Source organism: Lissotriton vulgaris, chromosome 7 (genome assembly GCF_964263255.1).
Source record: "Lissotriton vulgaris chromosome 7, aLisVul1.2, whole genome shotgun sequence".
Classification (NCBI taxonomy): domain Eukaryota; kingdom Metazoa; phylum Chordata; class Amphibia; order Caudata; family Salamandridae; genus Lissotriton; species Lissotriton vulgaris.
In genome coordinates this window covers 258,193,943-258,221,776 of record NC_141695.1, presented here as the reverse complement: position 1 = coordinate 258,221,776, position 27,834 = coordinate 258,193,943, and the positions used below count along the sequence as shown (strand labels likewise).

Here is a 27,834-nt window from a genome sequence, read left to right as displayed (position 1 = left end):
TAGCCCATCTTCCACGATATAAATCAGGACCTAAGTTCCTATCCTAGGCAGTTTCCCCTTTCCAGCCTAACCAGACAATTGAACTCCCAATCTTCCTACCCTAACCAGATTCTGTAGCAGAGAGAGCCCTCTAGATGTGTAGATGTGAAATGCACCCTCATCTATTACATTGACAGGACTACCCCCTTCCGCAGGTCATAACCAACTCTATGTAGCCTTCACTATGCCTCCTAAGGCTCAACCCATATCCAAAACAGGGATTGCAAGATGTAGAATTAAGTGCATTGAGACCTGCTCTCACAAGGCCAAAAGAGTACTCCCTGTTACACCCAGGGCACACTCTACATTGAGGAAGACAGCAACTATGGCCTGCCTGGGAATCGTTTCCCTGGCTGCCCTACATAAAGCAAAGACTTCTATTCTCCCCATCTTAATCTCGTCCAGTCCTTTTCCCTCCTTTCCCCCCCCTCAGGTTATTGTTATGGTTCAGCGCCGGGACGCCTCGTTGCTGGGGCAGCTGTTCGCGCTCTACAAAACGTAATAACATAACATAACATAACTTGGCCAACCTGACACACATTCACCAAATACTATCTTGCAGACATCTTTATTGTAAAACAGGCTATAGTTAGCAGATGGTTTTATAGACCTTATTTCAGACATCTGCATCATCCAAACGCTAGCCACAGTTTCTAAAAAGGGCACTGTTTAACAGTCCATGCAGAGCATGTGTATCTACACTAACACATGCAATGGACAGAAAATGTTACTTAACCTGTAAGGATCTGTTAGTAGTGTGTATTGCTGTAGATTCACATGTGCCCATTTTTCTCCCTGGTAGTGCCTGGCTTTAATCACAGTTCTCTTCTCTTTACTAGTTAAGCTCTTTTCACACTGCACATATGCACTGCATTGTGTCTGCTCACCACTACATGCTACTCTCCCCCACTGTGCGAAAAACAATCTAATATGGAGCATGTGCCTATGCCAGCTAAGAGAGGAGTTACTATATACTTTGTGACTCAAAAGACTACTTTGAATAAACACAACTTTCAAACATCTGTGTCCAATACTGAATGACAGGAGTATGTACGGGATGCGAATCTACAGCACAACACACTATGAACAGATGCTCACAGGGTAGGAAACCTAATCCTTTCCTAACACCTACCTGTGAAAAGGAGCAGAGTGCAAAATACAAAGCCATTGAGGAAGCAAACCTGAACATATTTATTTATTTATTTATTTATTTTTAGAGTTTTCTATATATTGGTAAAACGATCTAAATTATTGAGCTGGAGAGTCTCTGAAGACATGGTGGGTGGGGGGCTGTGCAGATCAGGCAGACATACTGAACAAATACCTGTAGTATGATGAGCAATTTAAGGTGCAATATGACATGTACAAATTGGGAATTGTGATGATTTAGGGAATGCGATTTGAAACTGTCGTCAACTCTGCCAAGAGTAGTAGGGCAACTGCTCTGCTTCTTGCGTGAGGAAGTTTGGAGGCGGACAACTAGTGGACAGTTCTAGCAGAGTGAAAATTGTGGATGACTGTGGGAGTTTGAAATGATGAGGTTGGGGTGGCAGGCTAAGGGAAACATGGCTTTGGATCTTATAGGAAGGATGGAATTGATGTGGTAAAAGCTACAGCACTGAAAGGGAAGGTGAAACAATGCTGATGTGGGTAGTAGGAAGGAAGCTACCAAAAGAGAAATTCTGGCAAATGAAGGGGATATTGGTGTTTTCTAAATCCATTCTTTGATTTTTGTTTCCCGCCTTTCTGATCCCTTTTCCTGCCTCATTCATCTCCTTTTTTATATTTCATACCATTTACATTCACCTTCTCTGGTCCTTCCCTGTGCCTCACTGTCCTCCTCTTTCTCTCTGCCCTTCTCTTGTCTCTGCCTTTGCCTCTCCCCTTGGGTTGCCTTCGCTCCACTCCCTTACTTCTCATAGAGAATGAGTTGTCCAAAGCTGAGAAGCACTGGCTGGAGGAGGCATGTGGGAAGGAGAAGCATGGCTTGCTGTCCTCTATCCGACGCAGGAAGCGCACCCTGAGCTGGAAAGCCCCACACATCGACTTGCACAGTCCCATCACTGCAATGCCCGATGAGAAGAAAGGGGGCAGGAACCTCAGAGTATCAAGTAGGACATATTTCCTTCTTTTTAACCCTGTATGTATTTGTGTGGGTATATGTATTTGTTATACACACACACACAAATTCAAAACATTTGTGTCTACAGATAAACATACTGTGCATACTTCTGCCATCTCATGTTGGGCCCGGACATTTACAACTTATTTTTCTTCAAAGAAATTAGTCAAAAGACCTGTTTTGACTCCACCCTTGGTCTACAATGCTCCCCACATATTTTTTTTTGTTGCCTCCATCGTAACTCTGCTTCCATGTTGACACGTTAATATACCCCAAATCATCTTTTTGATTCCAGCAACTTCCCTTTCAAACCCTGTGAAGAAAACAGCTCTTACTTGTAATTCCTGGATTTTGAATCTGACAGTCATCAGTAAAGGCACCTCAAAGCAATTTCAGCCTCAAGTCACCATCTTTGCCTTGCTCCTTGGGCACCATTATGGAATGCACTACTTTTAACTTCTACCCAAGGTGAAATGAAAAATATCCCTGGAGCGGCCATCACAAGGCTTGTAACCTCTGCTTCCTCCCAGAACACCTGGAGACTTATTGAGAAGCCCGACTCATCTTCCGCTGCAAAAACACAAAGTTCTAGAAGAAAAGAAGGTAGGAATCCCATGAAAAGCAGAAAGAGGATTGCTGAACACATGCCAGGTGCCAAAGAAAGAGAAGCCGGACTGACATTCTGGAAGCTTGATACTGAGGAAGTCTGGTGGGCATCTCCTCCGAGGGCTCTAATGCGAAGGAGGAGGGTGAAGTTCTCATACCAGCAGTGCAACGCCCACCAGCATCGCCAAGCCTATCTTCTGCGGTCTGACTGAACCCTAAAATGCACATTGTCGGGGGCAGAACACCACTACTTAGGAGTCTGACATCAAGCTGGTTGGTTTCTGGTCCTCCAGCCGGGCAGCCGCGAGTCAAGAGGTTGGGTCAATGCCTGCCAAAACCCCATCCAATGATGCCGCAGTTTCATGCCTTCTCAGCACAGAGACACAGAAAAACTGCACTTCGCATCAGTCACCACATTGGCTTGAGTATTACAAAAGCCACACTTGAATCTGACATAGACGCCAAAAGAACCTCAAAGCCGGTACCAAAACCCCTCTCTCAATGCTTAAGACAGAACTCTCAGATGCAAAGAAAAAGTTCTTTATCCACCCAGACAAAGAGATAATACTTGGCAAACCTCCAACCCTAGGACTCGTCCAGATCCCCCAAAAATTGCTGACTAGCCTTTGAAGGAGAACCAAGTCATGAAAGAGTAAGTAATTGCACCGCTAGACCTGCCCTATTCCCATCACTTCCACACACACTACATCCTCCTTAAACCAACACTACCAGCACTTCCATCCACAACATACGTCATTGACTCATAACCAGGCAGTCGATAGTGCCCACAGGACTTTTATGAGCAGTCTTTTAGGTCCCAGGATGGGGATGATCCTTGCGAAGACTGTGGTAGATCCCCAGGACGACCCATATCGAGAGCACTACCCTGGCACATCTTCCCCACTGGACGACACTATTGCATACCATGCAATAATACATAGGACTTCACAATACCATCAATTAAAGCTCTGCATATTGTCCCTGATTCTTTATTTGTGCAAACTGCCTATAAAAGGACTTCTGCACAGGCCACTAGAAATGTCTGTATGACTGAGAAGGAGTCCATCAGATTGAAGCGGCAGAAAAGAGGGTAGCGCCTGGCGCAGCTTGGTACATCCCTTATTCAATGGGCCACACCTCCAGATATGACTGATACCACTGGGAGAAGGAGGAAGTAAAAGAACCTGACAGAAGCCTATTGTAAAAGAGGACAGGAGTTGATTGCTAAGAGGAAACGGTCTGCAATACCAACAGTATATGAATGTGAGGGGTATTAACAGCATTTTCCTTCTTAGGCATGCCTGGTTTAGGATGTCAAGATTTAGGCCTGAGGTGCAACAGCACTTCTCGAGCCTTCCATTTGATTATGGAGGAATATGTGTGGCACAATAGAACCAGTCCTGCACACCAACAAGGTTTGAAGGTATATTCTATTTAGTTCCCATAAAAGGCCGAGGTATCAGGCCGGTTCTCAACCTCCTGCCATTAAACAGATTCATCCTCTCCCAACACTGTCATAATGTCAACTCTACAAGATGTCACCCCACTGCTGTTACAAGAGGACTTTATATCAGTACTGGACCTGAAAGACTCATTCTTTAATATATCTCAAAGTCGCCACAGTACCCAAGGTATTTGCAAAGTGGCTAGCGGTGGTGGCAACACACCTGAGCCAGAAAGCTATACACATCTTTTCATAATCAATCCATTGGCTGATCAAGAGTAGCAGCGACAACTCATTCTTTAACCCCTTCGCCATGGGGCTTATTCCCTCACGGCGGGGGGAGGGGTGGCCGCGCGCGGGACCACTGTACTCATGACGAGCTGAGCTCGTCATGAGGCACAGTGGAGCTGTGCTCATGACGAGCTGAGCTCGTCATGACTCCGCCCACACAATGGAGCACCCCGCACAGGAGGGGAATTATCCCCACGTGGGCGTTCCACAGCAGTTATGACGAGCTGAGCTTGAAGAAGTTAATAAACACTATCCGTTCAAGGTATCACCTCTCTGAGTCGCCACAGTACCAAAGGTATTTACAAAATACTTGGCGGTTGTGGCAACACACCTGAGCCGGAAAGCCATACACATCTTTTCATAATTAACCGCTTGGCAGAGCAAGCGTAGCAGCAAACGACAATTACTAGAACAATCTAAAACAGCAGTGCCTCTGTTTCACAGCCTGTTTCACCATCAGTGAGAAAACAGTTGCATCTTCAACCCTACCTGAAATGCGGTTGCAGGCAAATCATAATCCAATCAAAATAGAAGGATGGCTTTCCAAATCTCCTGCATAGTAATTGTACCAGACTTCAGGTTGTACATGTTCATGATACAAGAATGCCTGTCAAGGCAGCTACCTTAAGTGGGAGGACACTGGGTAATAGACCCCTTGCACAGGTGACTATAACAGCAAATGCCTCTCATATGAGGCAGGGAGCTCACCTCCGCAACATAGCTGTCAAAGGCGACTAGACCCCTCACAGTAGTGGTACCACTTAAACTACCTGGAGATTCAAACCATCAGACTTTCACTGAAAACATTCCTCCTACTTTTGTAGGGGAAAACAGTACTAATATAGACTGGCAACAGAAGAAGCATGTTCTACATCCAGAAGCAAGGCAGGACTCCGTTTCCCCAGCTTTCTACGCTAACTCAGGTGATTTGTAACTGGGTAAACTGCCAACATTCACCTGTTTGTGTGGAGCATTTGCCTGGATTGGAAAACAACTTTGCGGACCTGATCAGCAGGATGCATCAACAAGTATGCAAGTGAGAACATATTGGGCACATTTAACCACATTGGTGGCATATCGTCTAAACAGACAACACTCTTCCCTGTTTAGAATGTATTAATTAAAGCCTTTATGGAGGGACTAATGGGGTTAATACCCTCAAAGACACCTTCAGTTCCTATTTGCAAACTCTATGTAGTTCTTCCGCAACTCATGGGTCCAATTTTTAAACCCCTGCACTCATGCCAGTTAAAGTTCTTCTCATCCAAGGTGGCTTTCTTAATCACAATCACCCACCTCACACATTAATGAGCTCCAAGCTACTACAGTCCAAGAACAATTTAGCCAGTTTTACAAAGGTAGGGTAGTTCTTCATAGGCATCCCAGATTTCTGCTCAATGTTGTTTTACCAGCTATCCACATGAATCAGACCATTGAGTTGCCTGTCTTTTTTCTACAGTGAGGTCTGTATCTGAAGAGGACCTTCACTCTCTGGCAAGAGATCACTTGTGAACTACATTGTTAGAAACAAACTTTTTACACCATCTACTCAACTTTTGTAGCCTTCACAAAACTCCATAGGGGATGTGCCATCTTGAAAACTGGTATTGCCAGATGGAGGGTTAAGTGCATTCAGTCTTACTGTGCCAAGGGTAAGCACACACTCCCTGTGCCCCTTGGAGCCCATTCTATGCATAATGAGGGCACAACCCAAGCCACCTTATATAATACCCCTATAATGGATACATGCAATTCTGTTACTTGGTCAGTGGCATATACATTCACCTAGAATTATGGTGTTGATGTTCTAGAACAAACATCGGCTTTCCACGTTCTAGAACATGAGCAGCCTTTAGTTGGCCAAGCTTTATGTTGCACTGTTCCAAACATCTGTTGCGTCTGCTTGCTAGCCAGCACTTGAGGGATGGTTTTATAATCCATGCATACCATGTGTATCTTCAACCCCACCTGCAATGAACAGAGAATGTTACTTTCCATGTAACCATCTGTTCGTAGAGTGTAGTGCTGTAGATTCACATGCGTCCACCCTCCTCCCTGGACACCAGCGATGATCACGGATATTATTTCCATTGTCTTTTACTTCCTTTACTGTGCACAGCACACCCTGTCTTCAACACTGCACTTCACTGACACTACTGTGTGCCGGTGCTCTGTGGATCAAGTGACGAGTTACAACAGGTCTCATGATTCAAAACTATTCATAAGAAAAAAACAAGTTGCAAATATTTGGCCCAATGCAGAAATATGCAGTACATAATTATCTACAGCACTACACAGTATGATACATTTATAAATCAATATGTACGCATCCAAATAGTACCCTTTCGGCTTTTATTGCTGCATAAAATATGCAAAAAAGAGTAGAGAAGCCTGGGTAGTTTTCAATGTTTCGGCTGCGAGCAGCTTCTTCATATGGAGCACTCTACAACACCTCGAACACTCTAAATCTGTCCATCTCAAAATGTATTTTTTCTAAGAGAATAATTAAGCATAGGATTAACCCAGTGCAATCCATGCCAAGCTAGAGAAGTGACAAAGCCTTTTGTCATTTTTTGGCATCCTCTTTGAGCGGGGATCGCAAATGCTATATAGACCAAGTCGTGAATAACAGGCATTGTACCATTCCAGGCACAGTATTATAACTTTAGATTGATACACGTCATCAAAGCCAACCTAAATAAAGTAAAAGCCGCTCCTGATGCATATGTTTTGCTTTCTTTGACTTTGTCAGAGAAGCATAACTTTGTGTGGATACAGAGGAGCACCCAGTACAAGCCCAAATAATACTCTTTCAGCCTTGGAGTGCTGCATACTTTGTGCATAAAAAGTATGCAACCTTGGACCGTTTTCAACTTGTAGGTGAAGCACATGTTGTGTGAGTAGTATTGTACAGTGTTCCATATAAAGGAATCGGATGGTGTAATGCTGATGTTTGTTCTTCTGGCCGCCATGCCCTCCTCACACTTACTACAGGTTATATTATGCAGTATAGAAGACTGAAATCCATTATTAATCCCAGCAGAGCAGTTGGTGACCACTTGGCAGCCAGTCTTAACTGTGGCCACAATATTCTGCATGCATGCATGTACATATGCTTGTTCCCTGTGGTTTCAGGGTTGGTTAACATTACACTGGCCATTTTAGTCCCTCTGTCGGAGACTATGCGCCATAAATATTCCAAAACTGTTTGCAGACAAAGCTTTACACAGACTAAAGGTTTTAGTAACTATTTTTGATGGCAGCAGCTGACGATAAATACTTCTAAAACCAAGGTTATGGTTGTGAAACCAGGCTCCACCCTGAAATAATCGTTCAGTGTTAATAATCAGTATTTCGAGCACGTGGAGAGGATTGATTACTTAGGTATATGATTTGATATCTTGTAATCCTTGTTAATCCTTGTTCAAAGAAAGTGAAAGCAGCCTCGACCTTGAGACATGCTACTGCTGCCAAATTAAGGTGCAAACAGAAGATTGGAGGTCAGTCTCTGAGTTCAGCAATACATGTAAACAGGCCATAAGCAGTAGGAGCAGTCGTTTATGCTGCAGAGCTATGGGGTCATATTGATGTTATGATGTTACAAAAGATTGTGAACAATTGTTTGAAATCACTCCTGTGTTTGGCCTGGGTTTCCCTTAGTGGCACTCCATTTCGAATTGGGTTTAAATCCAATTGCCAATGTTATTCGCCTCTCCTGATTATGTACTGGGCCTTGTATGCATAGGAATCAGCAAGCTGGAATATATCTGCAGTCTTTAAATGAGATAGACTTTTATAACTAGGCAGACCAAGTGGAAAGGTCCTCCATGTTAAAAATACTTTGACGCAACACAACCATGACCAGCTTTGAGAAAATCCATTATTAATTCAGACTCGCCCTGGAAAATCAAAGAGCAATGTTGGCATAGTGCAATTTTGTTACACCTTGACTGCTTTGGGTAAAAATCTTCTTCTGGGGCATTCTGCTCTTGACCTTTGTCACTGGAAATCATCTTTCAAGGTTGGCCTCCATGATCCTTCCATCATTGACATTTCTCTGCCGGACACATTTAGCCACCAGAGACAACAATTTACCATCCTCTCGGTGGTATATAGAACACTTATGTTATTCCACCTCATTTTGCATTTTTGTAATGCATAATACGCTAAAGAGGTCAACACATGGCATGTTGGCACAATGTATAAGAAGAAAATAGGTTGCTAAAGACATCCACTTGCCTCAGCTTGGAATACGGGGGAGGCGGCCCTGATTTGTGCTTGTATACTGTAGTGGTGTGGGCCTGTAAGCTAAACGGGATGGAGTTGGTCAGAAATGTGGCCCAGGTGTTCACAGGACAAATATGGGAACCTTGTACCAGTGCTGATTGGGAGTAGAGAAAGACGCCTAAATAAATGAACTGTGGAAGAAATTGAGCTTAATTGAGTCTGCCATATAGGAATTTAAGTATTTAATAATCTTTTATTTTTCCCTTACAGGCAGTTTATCCTCTCGACTCTCTGAAATGCCCTCAGAGCGGGGTTCAGGCCATAGTGTATCCACAGTGCTCCTTATCATCAGCTTGGTGTAAGTGCTTTCTCTCTCGGTTTCTGGAGAATTGCTCGCTGTTATAAATACTATTACAGCTAGAGAATAAATGAGTTTGCAGCATGCTGTAGATCAGATGTTATGCACATTACTGCCATTTTCCACACCCTGTAAAAGACTATATTTGACGGCCGTTTCATTGTCTAAGTGTTCCTTGGAAAGCCTTCTCAAAGCTAATGTCTGTTGAAAGCAAAGTCCATAGGTTGTGTTTATGAGGGGAGGGAGGGGACTTATTCCTATCTCAGACAATACTCTTCAGGTAAAATGTGCTGAGAGAATCTGGTTAAGGCCTTAGCACAGGAAGTTTTGCAGCGTGAATCTTTCTGGATTCACTATGCTGTGCATTATTCCGCGGTCTAGTGGTTGGGTCACCGAAGAATAATGCACAGCATAGTGAATCCAGAAAGATCTTCAAGCTGCAAAACGACACAGATAGGTAAGAAACGATTCGTTTTGCAGCGTGAATCTTTCTGGATTCACTATGCTGTGCATTATTCTGCGGTGACCCAACCACTAGACCGCGGAATAATGCACAGCATAGTGAATCCAGAAAGATCTTCAAGCTGCAAAACTACACCGACAGGTAAGAAACTATTAGTTATGTCACATGATCAAATAATAGCAAACTGTTGGTTGGGCGTTGCAGTCTTTCTGAGAGTGGTAATAAGAATGCTTGCACTGTCTAGTTGAATTCACAGGGGTGATTTTTGAAGCATTCTCTTAATTTAGAAGATTCTCTTCGATACCTCTTTTGAGCTTGCCACATCCGCTGTTGGAGTAGGGTGTATTCTTTATCTGGTTTTCTATCTAGATACTCTTTAGTCAGGCAGAAGAACTGATGATGTGGGATTATGTACAGGACAGCTGGAGGGATCATTTCCCGTGTGCCTGTGTCCGATGAGGAGTCAAGTGGTGCAAACTGAATAACTCCAAAGCCGATCTGTAATTCTAAACGGAGTTACACAATATCCAGAGCAGCAATACATCAAGAAAAGCCTAGTAGATCCTGGTTGAGAGTACAATTGCAATTTAGTGATCATTGGTACATGATGCATTCAGATGTGTCCTCTTTTTATGTTAATATTTATTTGCTGATCCAACTGATCGAATAGAAAAAAAAAGACAAAAGTGTTGGTTTTTTGGTTATTTTTATAAAGCAGGGCTCTGTATTTTTTTCTTGGAAAGTTGGTTGGGGAGCATTACAGGGAAAAATGAGTGGGGAAAACACAAGCGCATTGAGTTAAATGCAGCCCAGGAGGGTCTGAAGCAACACAGAGGTCTGGAAACGCCATGGTAGACACAGGTGGGGCATAGCAACATGGAAGGTTCGGTAGAGCAAATATGTGTGAGAAGACCAACTTGGAGCATCAAGGGTGCGAGAGAAGTGCAATCTTATGAGAGAGCATTTGTAGTTGGGAGGGGGCAGAAGCATGAGAAAGCACGGGTGGGTGGGCACATGAGGTCAAGCTCAGCACAGAAAGTAGTGGGGGGACGAAACACATGGATGAACGAGAGCAGCGAGTAGAGGGGAAGAGAAGCTCAGTAGGGATACAGCTGGAAAACACATGCACTCCCATAGAGATGAAGAGTAGCCACCGAAAAAGTGAGCAGTGTAAGGACACAGCAATTTGTCTATGCTCCAAGAGAGGGCCCTTCTGCCATACTAGTGGGCACTGGAAAGCAAAGGTTGTTTTCCAGTAAGCTAAACCTCTTTGCTACCAGTCTTCAGTGTGTATGAAACTTGACTTCTTCTGTTGACGGCTGCTTTCGAGGAGTGGGTTTACTCCTAGGGGTTGTTACCACTGTTTTCATTAATTATTCATTTATTAATTTATTTTGCTGTTGGGGTCAGTAAGGCGCACAGTAGTAGCTGAAACATTTGTATAAAGATTTTGTACAGCTGTTTTGTTTTATAGATTGATGGTTAAATAAACCAAATTAGCGTTTCAAAATTCAACGCTAAAGCAAATTTAAACACTGTTAAAGCAGATAAGTCTGAAAATGAGGACCGAGCATTGAAATAAAATTGGTACTTTAAGTAGATTTGTCCTATGAATAAGGGCAAGAATTGAATTGGGAAACTAAAGGGAGTATTGCAACATGTACAAAATGATATGCAAAAGACAGAATGTTGAAATCGTGTGTAATCAATCCCAGCTAGCACGTGGCTGTACACCCATTAACGGATGTAGAAAGAGAAGAAAGTCACCATAACGCCAGTTATGGAAGGATGAGTTAGGTCGGAATTTGCATGTGTGGATATAAGACACATGGGATAAACCGTGGGATGCTTGAGGATAACAAGTGGGTGTTGACAGAAAAAATAATCAATCAAATAGATTGAAAGGGGTTGTGTAAAGGTTATGTAAATCATCAATTAGGTCTCTCACATTCTCATTAGTTCTACAGGGCCCATGCCCAGAGAAATTAAGATAGGGTTGACCAGTTACTAAGCAGAGCGCCCAATATTATGTAAGGTCTGTAATAGAAAGAGATACATTTAATTAATTATGTATAATCTGAAGAAAACTATAATGATGGTATATATGAATGAGCAATTTAAATTCCTCTAGGGTATAAATCAAGTCCGGGGAAGGGCACGATGACTGAACAGCTTAGGTGCAATTTAAGGAAGATGGTCTAGAAGACATATCAAATGAACGAAAAGGACTCAAATGTGCAAGATAAGAGGAAGGAATACAAAACCTGAAGCTGCTGTCCTGCAGGAGTGGAGATATTTAAATCAATAACTTTATTGAAAAAAATCCTTTGATATGGACAGGGTCGGTTACTGGACAGGCTGGTGGAGCAAGTGGTGTTTGACACATGTTGTCTACTCACATTTACTCTATGCTTCAAAAGTCAAAGGCACAGCCCTTTCTCTGGTTTGTCAGTTTTCTGTAGTTTTATCTCTGGAAGAACTCAACTATTCCAAGCAAGGATTCTTGAGAATGGCACTGTGCACTGCATTCTGTCAGTAATTAGAGTGATGTTGTGCCTGCCACTTCCATGTCTGGCTTTGCCATTCTCAGTTACTTGCCAGGCCCTGGATTCTTTGAACAAATATTCCGTATTTAAACTGGGTTCATGGGTAGCCCCATGTACTATTAATGGTTCCTCAAGGCCCGAAGCTCAGTCTTGTACACTCTTCTATATCATCCCATTTCTTACTCTCTGGCATCTCCAGTTGTATGACTGACTAATGTGTTTTGCTTCTCTCTGCTGCGGCATTGATTCAGGATTTGTGTGAGGTATTGTATGATTGATACTTTTAATTTAAAGCCTGCTCAGGTCTTTCCTTCCTTTGCCATGCTCTGTCAATCCTGTGTTATGAACCATTATCTCATCCAGCAACCTTGACTGTAGGCACAATTCCTTGCTCAGTTCCATGCTTCAGCGGCTCTAGCACCTCAAACCTGCTTCTTGCTCCCTTCTGCAACCTATCTGCATTTGCCATTATCCACCTCTAGCTCTGTCCATCTGATCCCTCGTGAGGCTTAGTGTGACCTACATATTTTTCTCTCTCCAACCCACTCTTATTTGCGTTCATTCTCATGGCATTGTGCATTCAGGGGAATATCAATACTATTACCACTCATTCTGCCTTGCCCTCTCTAAGTTCCCAGCTTACTACCACTATCCTTAAATCCCTATCCCATGACCTCCTTTCACATCCCCTTTGCTTTTTTCAGCTGTTCGGTTTGTTCCTCTGCATTGCCTTAAATCCTTGTGCATGTTTCTTAGTAATGCACTAGCCCGCTAGTATATGAATCCTGCACCCTCCACTTCTTCCCGGCCTTCCCTCTTCATAAAATCCTGCCTGTGTCAGCAGTCAACGCTTTATGCACTCTCATCTCATATCTTTCCTTCTTCCCTACCTCCCTGCGTCCTAGGCAATGCATGATTTCAGCCAGACTATTTTACTGCCTTGTATAGTGTAAGACTACAAGTTAACAGGCCAGGACATTTCTGCTGGTGTAAGGGTTTTAATTCAAAGCCTGCTCAGTTCTCCATTATATATGAGGTTTATAGTTTTAGGAGCACTCTACTGAAGCTTAGTGTGTTATCCATATTTAAAGTTTTGTTTCAGAGTCATAGCTCTCTTCCTTCTGTCTAATGGGATGGACTTGTGTAGTAAGCTTGACGCCACAACGATTCGTAGTTGAAGTTATTCAGATCTTCAAAACACATTTTAGGTCGGAATGCCCCCAACTAGAACTCCCACAGCGTGAGCATTCCAACAGCTACCTAATGAAAGACAGACCACTACAGCTCGCTAGTACGCACAGTAGGTACGTCCACATAAGCTCCACTGTAGATTTTCAGGATATCCATATACTATAAATGTGCATACTAGGAACTGAAATGGAACTTATGTACTTAGTCACTGGTTAGTCTGTAAATGTTGGATGGATTTGATCTTCATGACAAATTTGATGTAGAGGGTGTACTTCGTGCCCATTTTAAAACGAAAGTGGGTTTCAGGCCTACATACGTGCACGCTCCTCCCCAACTCATCCAAGGTTTTTCAATTGAGGTCACCCCTCTTGTTTTACCGTATGGATTTCGTTTTTCTTCAGCCAGCAGTTCATCTTGCCCTATCATAACTGACCCTTGTGGGTTCTGCCTCATTGATTTTCTGTATCTGTTCCCCCACACATGCACGCCCTAGGTGTGACTAATGTTTAGCCACGACTCTGAAGAACTATTCAACTCGGAGGTCACATCTCCACACCCTACACTCGTCAGTGGTTCCAGGACTGGTTATGAAATTGCAAAAGCTGAGTCCATCTTTTTATGGTATTAGGAAGCCCCGCCTTATGACAGATCTTTCTAACTCGGAAAGAGCACTTTTCATCATTGAGCACTTTTGACTCTGGGGCGACCGTGGGAGGGTAGTCATGGCCTAACCTCATGGTTGTGCGTCATACCCACAGCTTAACTGTGTGCTAAAACGGCCTACATCATGTACTTGTCGAAGATGCTTTTCAAGCCTACTCTGGATACTGTTCTTGGTAGGAGGTGACCTCACTCATTATCCAAAAACAAGCAAAATCCAAAGTCCCATTTAGGCCCCTTTCTGCCAGTACCTGAAGCTGCCTTTAGATGATAAAGTGCACTTTTTTAGTGTGTTTGTGTATTTTTGTGTAACAATTGAGTTCTAGTGGGGAGAACTGATGCATTCTGCATGGAGGACAGCAGCTGCACTCATGAACCTTGTAGAGCCTGGCGGTTAAAATAAAAGCATCATAATTAGAAAGTCATGTGCAACGTGTCCAATCTGTTATCAACCAAGCCTACCAGATTAGAGCCTGCGTTGAGGTCTCAGGACCTACTGATGCATGGGTCCCACCTTTCTCAGAGGCAGTGGAAGCATGACCTTTGACACAGGGAGGCTGGCATTTCTGGATCTTCGGCCTGCCTCAAACGTTAGACAAATGGTTTCTGCGGAGCAGCCCAACACTATGGAAAACGGTGCATCCGACATCTGCACTTGAGCAGATGCTCCCTTGGTCCACCCATGTTTTCGAATATATTTGTCTAGACCTTTAAGGTCGTTTAGTTACAATTCCTTCTTCTCTTTGAGCTTTTGAGGCTAAATCTATCCGTTGACTGAAAGAAGAGGAGTTAGGATGCTTTAAGTACAAATTACGTATTGTAGTAACACTTGTACTCACTTATCCTGTAGACCTCTTATAAGTGGCATACTGAACATCAGCACTTTTTTCTGTCAGTGCCTGATATTGGATTGAAATAGAGCTTAACTTCAATTAAAATGATATATGTTCTAAAGTGGCTTCCAAAAAGTTCTTTCATTTTATACTTTGGTCCCCAACTTCCCTTTCTCGCAAAGGACAGTGGATAACAAGGATAGGAGTCGAGAGGTGATTCCCGTTCGAGAGATAGTTGCTGAACTGCATCAAGGAGACCAAGAAAAACTTCAACACTATGTACACAATTCCCATGCATCTGCAGGCAGGAAAGAGTTTGCTTTGAATGTTAGTGTATGTTATAATAACACACCAGTCCTGGATATACCAGGAGGTACGCACTCAACATACATGTTTTTTTTCCTTCTGTTCATTAGCCATTTCACGGGTAGGGTACCATCTCAGGGAACGGTGTGCAGAGCTGTAGGGACACCGCCAGTAAGGAATCTTATCAGTAGTTTGAAGAGTGTCTCTGTGATGGGCACATCATGGGTTTCAGTTCCCTTTCAGGTAGGGAAAACACTACTGCTTTCTAGGGTAGAGTTATTGGGAAGAGTTTGTTCATAATAAACACGGTTGACCAATGTAGAGAAGGAGTACAGGTGTAATGCAGATGGCCTTTCATTGTGATATGACACATGCAGCATTTCATTGCATGAGTCCCCGAACAATGTGAATTTAAGACTGGTACACATTAAAAGAGACTTGAGCTCATAGTGAAGGATAGACAAGATTGTGACCTGTGAAAGTAATGTGGAAACTTGTGAAGGAAATAAAGACTCAATTTTGGAAGAAGTTTGTCCTTGGTGGGGAGAGATACAGGTTTAGCTCATATTGTGAATGAGTATGTAACTCTGAGGGATTGATGTTTAAAATGATGCTGCCTTGAGGAGAATAGATGCATGGTGTTGGGGCTTGAAGTGATTAAGGCGAAACTGGAGATGATTGTTCTGAAATAGGTGCATAGAGAGCATGTGTGGTTTGGGGGGCCAAGGAAAGAGCACAGGTGATTGATGTAGTTCAGAGGAATCTACATAGATGAGTGGAATGGCCCAGGATAAAGGCTGGCTCAGGAAGAAAAGAGTGTGAAGTTGAGTAACAAATAACCAGTGACATAAGTCTCGGAAGAGCGAATGTATACACGTTGAAATTAGAAATGCAGCACTTAGTAACTCAATCGTACTTAATATAGTAGAAGCACAAAGGACTATTCAAGATGAGTTTTGCTGGAGGTGCCTTGGTGTGTGATCTGGCAAGAATGTGGCAGTCAACAAGACGGGCGCTTTGTAGGACCCTCTTCTCCAGCTTTAGGCTTCCATTACACACTTAGCATGACACCCGAGGACCTATTTTCTCCTCTTCCTTTGCAGCCTGGTGGTCCTGGTTGTGCTGAACATGATGCTGCTGTACCGGCTCTGGTCACTGGAACACACTGCACGGACCTTCGAGTCCTGGCAGTCCTACGCACTCTCCAAAGGGTAAGAAGGCTTCATACACAGCCGTGCTGCCTGCTCTGCTAACAATAATTCACTGTAATAAAGGTATAGCTCCGCAAGGGTGCATGCTTTATTGAACAGAAAGAGCATGTGACTCAGAGAATGAATATTGAAGGCTAATGGTAATGACTAAATCAAAATGCCTGATTAACAACTGACAGCAACTTCTTTAAAGTCCATCTTGTCATCGTTCCCAACTTAAACCCTCTTTCATGATCCACACCTCAAGCTCTCTTGAAGACCTTTCCTGCATCAGGAACTCCATTATTGCTATACTTTCAAGCCCTAGTGAGAAGTTGAAAATCCCGAATCGAACAGTATTTGGTTTATTTACTGCTTGAGTTTTTGCAGGACCTTGTGTGGAAAACCAATGATACTGCATATTTGCAGAATGTTGTTTTAGATCACATGCTGTGCACTTTCCTAGCATCTAGGGTTGGATTTGGAATATTACACAAATATTTCTTTCGGCTTCAAACATGTTAGCAGTAACTTGTGATTACATCCTCAAAACCCACAAGATACAAACGTTATTAGATTTATTTTCCAGTATTGGTTTCAGAGCTTAGAAGGTGATGATCAAAACGGCGTGTCTCTGTAATTTTTTGATTTGTATATTTAACACTGTTATCTTTTCATCACTTGAAAAGTACATGGTCACTTTCTGTTCCAGAACACTTACGCAATTAAAAAATAATAGTGCAATCTTTACAGTCAACAGTAAACCATAGCACATCTCAAAGGTAGAAGTACAGAAACGAAGAGCTGATAGAATCTGCATAAAAGAGATACACTGAATAAATCTTAAAGCGTGACTAGATATTCACAAATGGTAATTTAAGAATAATGTGTGGGTGAATGTGGTATAATTGTACGGTTTGGAAAGAAGAGCTGCATATCCCCTGCCACAGCATAGTAATTCTGGATTAGATACAATTTGGATAGGTGCTTTTTTAAGTGCTTAGGACAAGACCCTATCAAAGGTTTTGTTTTTAAGACAGCTGAGTGTTTTTGTAAGGGGGGGAGGAGGTGTTGAGATGCAGTGCTTTCTAAGATATTCATCCCATTTTGAACCTAGTGCTCACGGGTAGGGCAATGTGATTAGAAATCCTATTCAGTATGCTACAAGGAAATCTGGAGTCTAGTGAAAAGCATGATATCATGAACTGCAGTCTTAAGATGGTTGATAGACATTGTTTAGTAACTTTATTTTTGCAGCATGTGTTGGTAAACCTGCTTTGCATAATTTCTTGCCATCTAGTGTTGGGCTTGGACTTTTGCAAGTAATTTTTCTTGGAAGAAGTCTTTCGATACAAGAGATGTTGATGACGTGTGGCTGTAGATACAGATGCTGTCTACTTCCGCCATTTAATGTTGTGTTTGGACATGTACAACTTTTTTTTCTTTGAAGTAAGTCTTTTTGAGTTATGGGACCTAGTGACCCCACCTATTAGTGGTATTGCGCATGGACCTCGGATCCACTGTTGAATAGTTTTTTTTTGCGCTGTCAGATTCACATGTGTAGAATGAGCTCTGGATATATCCCACATGGTGTTCTCGCTGAGCCCTCAAATCTGTTCCTTGTGGCTCTTTTAAACACTCTTTTGTCGGTCTCCACCTTCGAGCATGGACCAACCTTTTCTTGAGTCAAGAATGTCCTCGTAAAGGAAAGGACTCCATTCAGGTTTTGCCTTGCTTGCAACGCAAAGTAGCCAGGAATCGACCTCCATGAGGTTTCTAACCTTTGCTTGTCTCCAAACCATTGTGAATACTCATATTCGCCATTTCTCACATTCTGAAAAAAGAAGATTCTACAGAACCGTCACGCTTGTCAAATCAACTTGGCCTCCATGGCGCACAGACAGGAGGAGGAAGATACCCCAGACCTTTTTGTGGGGACAAGAGGAGTCTTGGTATAAAACTGGATGCTCTAGGTGCCAACATCAAAGTAGCCTTTTCACCAGAAAGCATCAACTCGGAGGTGGACGTCGAACCAGAAGAACCTTTGACCCTCCAGCATCTGTCGATAAATCGCAGCGAGTACTGGCACCCCTTCTACTCTACAAATGGAGGCCCAAGCCGTGAGCTACTGTGCCACATCTGAAGCCTCCGGGGCACCACTGCCTTCTGGCCATAGTCGACTGTGCCGTTCTGAGCCAGACCTGACACTCATTACACACTAGGTCCTGAAGTCCTCCTCCAAGCCTTGAGCGTAGTCAACCGCTGCTTCGGTGCCTAGCGTAAAGATGCAGCCTCGACCACCCTTGCACGCGAACCTGTAGCATTCGGAGCAGAGACATGTCACCTCAAAACTTTCCGAGCTGAAGGCCATTGTCTCAAAGCATTTTGAGCGAGTCTAGATCCAAATCGATGCCGTCTGGATGTAGACCATCTTTGGCTCCCTCCAGACCACCTTCTACTGCTGCGTCTCTCTCTGAGGAATTCAACCAACCAATCCTCCAGCGGCTGCAGAAACATTTTGATGCCAAGCAGCAGTGGATCCACTTTCAGCCGGTCATTGGTCAGATTTTAACTAAGCCTCCACAGCGCCTGAAGGACTCAGTTCCGCAGAAGCAGAAGCTGACTTTTAAGGCCCTCATCCTTCCTGGGCCCCCCATTCACAAAAAACCTAAGAGGCATGAAATTGCTACCTCTCCAGTGCCTCCTGCTCGACCTTCTCCTTCACTCTCTCCTCCCCTTTTCCATTTTCTCCTACTTTTCCTTTACTGCATGTGTATTCTCCACAACACTCTCCACTGGCCGAATGGAGACAGTCCAGACTACCCTATGATCATTATGACCCCTCTCATTGTCCAAGGGCCCAAACTCATGACATGATTGTGATGTAGAACAGGCTGAGACCGGTAGCCTGCAAAATCCTCACCACCTGATGATATCTCCTCCTACCATAAGGTCATTTGATGTGGAGATGCATGAGGAGGAAGATTTCCTTTACAACTTCAACATTGACTCTTTTTATATATAGTCAAAAAGTACAAACTGATGTATCAACTGCCGGCCTAATCACGAAGGATGTTCTATATTTTAACGTGAGTCGTTGGAGGCTACAATGAATGTGGACTATCTCTTGACGGACCCGGCTTAAAAAATGCACTGGGCCATCCACTCACTTATATGTATACGAGTGTTGGAAAATGAGGCAGCATCTGCGAGGCCTGCACAAATAACATGACACATTTGTCCTTCACTGGGAACCAAACATCCTAGGGCAGCGCCTGACTCTTAGAGGGTAGCGTTGCAGAGCAGTCTGAGGCTTACTCAAGGGAGGTGGTGTGGGCTAGTAATCGCCATTTGCAGGTGTGCAAAAATAACTCCATAATTGATTGTCCAGTCTGTACTTTGCTTTATAAAAGTAAGAGTACATTTATTACACACACTACTGAATACTATGCACCAATGTACAAATATACATAAGCTGTTGGAATTATGTTGTGACATTGTATAACATCTCTAACCCTCCCGCAGGGGCGTGGGGTCTAGTACCACCACTCCCATGTATGCACATCATCTTGCCCCCAATGCAATTAGTTGAACATAGCCTGGAGCAAGGGCCCTGCACAGTGGCACCATCCCAGTGGTGTTCCGTCCCCACCCCATTACCCTAACGAGCATTAAACAGGGGTACACCTGCCCTGGTGACACATGACCCTGACTGAGCATCTCCTACTGACCATACAGTAGGCACCTCTACATGTTAAGGGCTAACAGTCTGGGGTCTTCACCTAAGCGCAGCAGCAAGTATACATGTTTTCGCACACTTTAGAATGACAGTACTCCGCACATTTGGATATCATTAAAATGCATTGCAATTATAGCCCCTAAAGGCATCACAGATGATCACAAGATGAAGTTGTAAATACCGTGAAACACCCTAGCAAGAGTATCTAGCCACTTAAATCCACTTTGCTTATGACATCACCATACACCCATACTGCACATTGAACATCAGTCCCTCTAAAAGAAATAACCATTAATAAATGCATTTCAGTGCAATTACACTCTTCGCCTCCAGGGGATGCCCTTCTCCAGACTTCCCTAACTCAGCCATTCACTCCTTGATGCACTAGTCGATCCTCCTCCAGCTATAGAACAGAAGTTCCAGTCAAAGAGGAGATGAACTGGTGACTGAGCCCTTGAGGGGTTATCCTTTTTAAGTCCCCATGACACTTAGGGGGGGACTTTTCCTCTTTGGGCTGGGGGAGGCTGCGTTGCTTCTGCAGCTCCCCTTGCCCCTCCTTCAACAAATTATGGTGACCCCCCTCCTCTAGGGGCCACCAGTATCCAAGACAGCAGAGTTCCTAATGCCTTGCAAGGCATTCTGGGGCGCTTCATGCCAATTTCCTCGCATATTAAATGAGTGGCTCTCCCCCCTGTGCAGGGGAGAGCCGCGATGTGTGCCCCATGCTGCTATGGACGTTGGTGAGAGGGTCTGGACCCTCAGGTGAGTCATTCGGCTCGGGGAGCCCACCCCAGCCGATCCGCCGATTTTTTTTTTTTCTGGGGCCCGGTCCCGCCCGGGCCCCTGGCACCTCTCTTGCGCCTCTTGGGGGGCCCGGTCCCCTCTGGGACCTCGCATGCCTACACGTTGGAGGGCAGCCTGGGGAGCCCACCCCTGGCTGCCCCTGCCAGCTCCCCGCCCGGCCAGCACCCTCTCGTGCTGCCGCAGGAGCCGGCAACTCAGTTCTGGTCTGACTGCTCCGGCGGACAGACGCGTGAGGCCTCGCCGGACCTTGGGGGAGTGCGGCTGCATACCCCCCCCCCCCCCCCCTCCCCCCCCCCCCCTCCCCGACCGTTTCCTTCGTGTCAGGGCCCGGGGATAGGGTCCCGGGCATCTACGGGGGGAGCGAAACGGCGCTCCCCTGCTTTGCTTCCTCCTAGGGCAGCCCCCAAGACCTGACCCACCCTGGGGGCGTCTCTGAGACCAGCGGCGGAGCCCCACGCGCTTCGTCGTCTGTCTTCTTAGGGGTCAAAGGTGCCTACCTACCAGGGGCCATATCTTAGCCCCTGGGGGTCCGATCTGCCCCATTTTCGCGTCTTCTCGCTCCTGGCGGTGTCCCCCAGCCACTGAGAGCACTCTCTTTCGTCCTCTGGGTCTCCAAGAGGGTGCATTCTGCAGGGAGCGGTCTTCACTGGCTCCCTGCGCCTCTCTTCTCCCTGCGCAGAGGCCTCTCCTTTTGTGCACCGGTCCTGGGCTCTCCTTCTAACGCTGTTAGCGGCCTGGGAGGCAGTCAGGGGTGTCCTTCTTCCAACTGCCCACTGCACCAGGCTCCAGCACCTTTCGCATCAGCAGACCACCCCCCAGAGAGAGCTTCTGTTCTTGTACAAGTATTTTTTAAAAGTTTAGTAGGGGGCTGGCAGGAAGTCTTTGTGTGTCCTATCAACCAGCCACACATGACTTCCCTGCCCCTCCTCCCTCCTTGTCCAGCCTCTGGGTTTGATCAAACATGGCGTCGTCCAGGGTCTCTGGCCACAAGGCCTCGGAAACCCAACTCCTTCCCCCCCTCACTTCCTTCCCTCCTTGGTGCAGCCTGGTGCACCCAGCGACAGCAGTTGATGGATTGGCTTGTAGCTCCACCTATCTTTTCTCCTTGGAGGAAAGATTTTCGCTCTGGGAAGAAAGGTCATTAATCTAACCTGCCAGGGCCAGACCCCAGCCAGAGACTCAGAGAAATATGACATTTCTAGACGACCCAAAAGCAGTACAAATATGACTTTGGACTCTGCAGAATACTCATTTTCACATCTGCTACACTGGACTGTAGTGCGTGTCTGGAATCTGTAGGCCTTGTGGAAGTCATTTTAGCCAACTGCCCCACATCCCCATAGGGGAATAATGAAGTGAAAACACAGTAAAATACACTGACTTTCCCTGGCATGTTCCTTCCCAGGGTATAAAGCCTATTCCATGTCGCCACCCATTTCTACAGAAGTCCTGCCACACCATTCACTCTGTAGTTGCTCCTGGACTGCGCACGCTAGGAATCTCCCCTGCGCAGGGGTACACCACTAAAATCTCCATCAGTCTCCTTCATTATGTGTTGTGGGTGAGTCCCAGATTATGAGGCTCCCCCACAGTAAAAGCTCAACAATTAGGTGCTCAAAAAGCGAAAAATCCGGGCGGCCCATAGTGTCAGAACCACCTTCTAACAACGAGGGATTGTGGTTTTAAAGTTTTGTACTTTCGCTCGCAAATAGTATTTACACAATAAATTGTTGATGTATTGTTACACTGAAGGAGGTGTCTGGATGCAAAACTCAAATTTAATGAACATATTGTACAATTGATGGTGCTATCTAAGAATAATTAATTTGTGATAGTTGACCTAAGAGTTTGAATTTATCCGGCTAGCATTATTGTTTCTTTTTTCACATATAAGTAGTCCCAAACTCTAAAGATAATTCAGGCCAACACCTATGTTAAGTGATACAGTGGCCCATGGCATCCTATACTAGCTTCCTCCTAAGGATCCATATCTGGCTTTGTGTTTCTGGTTTTAAACCAGAAGTGCAACGCCATTTGCTCAACCTGCCCTTTAACGTGTAACATCTCTTTGGTTTGCAGGTTAATCAAATGCTGGAAAAACTAAAAAAGATAGACTCAGCCAAGGCCCTACAGATGTCTAACCAGAGAGGCTCCTTTCAGAGTCAGCGGTACAGGGCAGGCAGTAAAACCCCCTCCATAGACACCTCTTCTTCATACCAGTCTTACCAACAGGCAAACCAGCTGCAGGGGGTACTGCAATGGTATGATGCTCAAGTCAGGGCAAAGCAAGAGGAAGAGAACAGCCGTCCACAGGGGCAAGCTCTCACACAAATGACTCAGAACCACAACACTCCCTTACCCTCACAGAACACCACTGGGTTGGGAGGGAGGGAGGGGGCAGGGCATGGGCCTTCCTATAGGAATGGAGAGAGGCCATGTCCGACAAATAGATTCTCAACATCCAACACGGCTACTTCATAGAACTGGTAAAAACACCTACAGGCTCCAGGACAGAGACAAGACCACACACGAAGAAAGGCGAAGTAGAGGAACTATTGCAGAGGTGGGCAATAGGAAAAGCACCCCCACCAGAGGTTGACAAGGAAAACCCCTCAGTGTATTTTATGGTGCCAATGCCAGACGAAACACTACACCCAGTCCTGGAGCGTCACTTCCTAAGAAAATTCATATAAACACAAACATTCAAGATGAAAACACCACAAGAAGTCATCCTACCGCTGTGAGAAAACGACTATATGGCAACTATAGATCTGAAGGATGCTTATTTACACATTCACATGAACCACAGGCACAAGAGATTCCTGTGCTTCATGGTAAACAAAGTATGCTACCAATTCAGAGGGCTTTCCTTTGGCATCAAATTAGCACCCAGAGTATTCACAAAATGGCTGATGTCAGTGATGGCATATTTGAGAAGGTAGGAGATGCACGTATATCCCTATCTAGACAACTGGCTAGTTAAATAAAACTTGTTTCCTAGAAACAGAAGGAACATTAGACCCGCTCCACAAGTTGGGGCTCACAATAAACGTAGACAAATCATAATCGGAGGGCCACAGGGAGTACAGATCTTTTTTATGAGCACAAATCAACATAGGAGGGTCAAAAGCCTTCTCCACACTATAGAGGATCCAAGCCATAACCGGAATGGTTCGGCGCTACCAAAAAGGCAGTCTCTGACCATGAGGACTGTGGGCAAATTGATGGGCATTATGGCCTCCTGCCTCTCACTGATTCCCCAAGCAAGTCTGCATATGAGACCATTTCAGGAATGGCTCCAAAACCAATGGTCACAGGCAACGAGGCGTTAGGAGGATCCAGTGGTTGTTACACAGAGGTGTGGGAAGAGATGACATAGTGGAACGTGATCAACATAACAATGGGCAGTCATTTCCTGCAACTAACTTCAACAGTGGCCATCACCCTGGATGCATCACACATGGGCTGTGGCGTGCACAAGGGGGAAATCAACATCAGGGGACTATGGAAAGCATGGCAGGTAGTCCAACACATGGATATCCTGGAGCTCATAACAGTCTTCCAGGCCTTACAAACTTTACAAACGCTGGTGTAGGGAGGGTCGGTGCAAGTTAATGCGGACGACACAACCACAGACTTCTACCTCAACAAACAAAGATGAACCAAACAGAAAAGAAGGTTATTCTAATACCTGTACGCCGGCGAGGAGGAGAACAAATATAAGTGGACAGGCTAAGCAGGCAAGCATCTGTCTCTCACAAATGGGAACTAACGCTACAAGATCTTTAAATCGTGTTCCAAGAGTGGGGCGCCCCAGAGGTGGACTTTTTTGTAACACCAGAAAACAGAAAATGCCACAAATTTACTTACAGGCACCCACATCACAGCTTCCTGGGTAATACCCTATTCATAGACTTGCTGAGGAAATTTGCATATGGTTTTCCACCAATTCCACTCATCACTATAGTGATAACCTAGTGCTAACAGTCACATCTGACACTGACCTTAATTGCCCACTGGGGGCAAGGCAACTATGGTTCTCAGACTTGGTGGAAATTGCACATGGTAACCTAGAAAGACTACCAGCTACAAACTACGACCTGCTTTTCATGCAGGGAGTTATTATACAACCCCCGGGACCCAACAGCCTGAGCCTAACAGCATAGCTCGTGAGAGCATAGTTTGGCCACCTAGATCTCCCAAACTGATCAATGGGCATCCTAAAAGAAGCTCAAAGGCCAAACACAAGACCGTGCTACTCAACAAATATATGTCCTGTGGTGCAGGGAGAAGTGACTGTTCCACAACTGTACTAATAGCACTAAATTGGTTAAATGCCTAGCCTTTCTCATAGAAAAGAGTTGACTTGCACTTTGGTAATAGTTAATTTGGCAAAAGTAGACTACACAAGGGGGGCATAAAGGGATACGTTTCTTCACAGGAGTACGGTGGGCGAAACTCTGAATCAGTTGAAAAAGGACAATGCAACTGCAGAGTCCATGGGGGCTCTACAGTTCAGAGGTATGTATGTATTTGTATGTATTTATAATCTTTTATAGCGCGTATCTGTCACCCCAGGTAACATGGGTGGGCCATTACCCTCACAAAGACCCCCCAGCAAGGGGCTCCTTCCACTCAAGGACATCCCATCAAACTTAACAGTCGTATCGGGGAGGTAAGGTAGTCAAACAGGTCAGCAATAGCAAACACAAGGCTGGCAAAACCACCAGGGGATACAGTCCTTTTGCAGACAACCACGCGGAAGAGAACAACCACAGATGGGGGGGGAGGGGTGTTAAACGGGCTCCCCCAGCAAGTAAGTGACTCAGAATTCGCAAAGGACACTCATCAAACATTCAAGAGTGCTACAACAAGTGTACCTGCACAAGAGCTTCCACACCAAACACCAGAGAAAACACTTTAGGAAATTTCCTCCAGTAGTGGAAAAATATCACCAGATACAAATGGGTTCTGGAACTAATACAATTGGAATATTGCATAGAATTAAACAACACACTTCCTGGCAGGGGGCCAAGAAAAAAGGTACATTTAAAAGAGGAAACAACTTGTCTACTCTAGGAGATAGTGAAATGCTGTCAAATGAGGGTATAGAGTTAGTGCCATGACTGGAGAGAAACAAGGGGAACTACTCAACATATTTCTTAATTCCAAATATAGATGGATCACTCAGACCAGTTCTAGACCTCAGGTTTTTAAACAAGTACATGAGAACTCAACAGTTCAAAGTGACTGCACTGCAAGAGGTAATACCACAAATAGTGGTGGGGGATTACATGGCCACAATAGAGTTAAAGGACGCTTACTTACACATTCCCATGAACACAAGGCACAAAAAATTCCTCCGATTTGTGGTATACAAAAGAACACTACCAGTACTGGCCTTTGGAATGAAATCTAGCACCAAGAGTCACAAAGTACCTAACAACAGTGGCATCACACCTGCAGAGACGGGGAGTACACGTTTACCCCTATCTGGATGACTGGCTAGTAAGGGCAAATTCATACGAAAAATGCAAACCGCACATGAAGCAAGAAAGAACTCTTGTTCAACTAGTGTTCTCAATACACATGGAGAAGTTATCACGAACCAGAACAGGAGAAAATGTTCTTGGGAGCATGAATAAATTCAGTACTAGTTAAAGTAATTTTCAGCAATAAGAGAACAATGTCACAACTGAAAAAGATACAACTGTACCACACAGTGCATGCTCCAACAGTGAGGACTTTGGGGAAGCTGCTAGGAATGATGGCTTCTTGCATTCCAATGATACCAAACACAAGACTGCAAATGAGACCATTTCAGGAACAGTTGCGAAATCAATGGTCACAAAAGACAAGAGTTGGGAGGATCTAGGGCAGAGGTCTTCAAACTTTTGTAGGTTGAGCCCTCCCAGCTGAATTTTTTTAGATGTTGGGCCCCCCCACCACCTGACCGAAATTTCACACACGCACATTCCGGGCATATTCAGCGAATAACATTCAATACAATAAGAGTGTTTAGTAAACTGCAGGTTTGGGAGTGGGTGTGGTGAAATGACAGAGTGGCAGGAATGCGGTACAGGTGCTGGTGATTGCGGGGGCCACCTCCTTATCCCCAAGAAAATTCTGGGACTGGTAGTCTTGATGCTTTTACCCGATGTCATCCCGTGCAGCGGGCTCCATGTAAGTGTTATACAGCGTGGCAGGAATGCAGTACAGGCGCTGCGGATTGCAGGGTCCGCCTCCTTAGCAGGGGCGGCTCCTCCGCAATAGTAGGAGAACATTACCTCACTGTTGCAGAACCAACACCTGAAAAATAAAACGCCATACTTTCATTGTTTCATTTTTCAGTTGCTTGTAGAGCCAGCGTGCAGTGGGGAGGGGTGGGGCAGGCCCTGAGAGGGGGAAGAGGAGTGCTATGTGCACTTCTAAGTGCGCATGTGTGCTTGGCTTGCCATCTCAGGCCAGCCAAATACACAGGCGCACTTAGGTTTCTCTAACCTGGCTGTAATGAACAGCCTGGCTAGAGAAACGATTAGAAAAGGGGGGTGGAAGCTTGTTTCCTTTCCAGTAAAAGAATTGGCTTGGTAGTTTGGTCTGCCCTGTTCCCATGATGCACTGGGCCAGGGACAGACTAATTTGCATGTAGCCAGGTTCTGAGCTGGGATGGTGCAGTGAGCTAAAAAACGGTGATGGATCAAGCCCTGATCTGTTGACTGGGTACGAGTGTTCTGCTTAATTCAGATACTCTGTCCATCACCACCCCCTTTTCTGAATGGCTAGAGAAACAGCACAAACTCCCTGTTCTGAGCGGGGCATCTTTGCAGCCCACTCAGGTCAATCCCGGTACTGCTCTGATAGTATGAGAGCAGCACCAGTCAGGGTTGGTAAAGCACAACTACTCACCTGTCAGAGTCTCAAGGGGCTTGAGCATAGGGGTGCGGCCCAGTTTACTGCTGGGGTCATCCGAAGAGCCTGGTCTTGGCAAGCCATACTGAGTTGCCCCCTTCCTGTG

The 27,834-nt window shown here is 44.9% G+C and overlaps 1 protein-coding gene across 2 annotated transcripts in view; it reads left to right on the top strand.

The window, feature by feature from the left end:
* GRAMD1A (GRAM domain containing 1A) overlaps positions 1-27,834 on the top strand; it is a 633,794-nt gene that overhangs the window by 595,287 nt on the left and 10,673 nt on the right. For both annotated transcript variants that reach the window (XM_086930044.1, XM_086930045.1), the window contains exons 15-17: positions 1,962-2,150; positions 9,000-9,087; positions 16,190-16,297. In XM_086930044.1, coding sequence (XP_086786170.1) covers positions 1,962-2,150; positions 9,000-9,087; positions 16,190-16,297 — 385 coding nt within the window. The remainder of the gene's footprint in view (positions 1-1,961; positions 2,151-8,999; positions 9,088-16,189; positions 16,298-27,834) is intronic.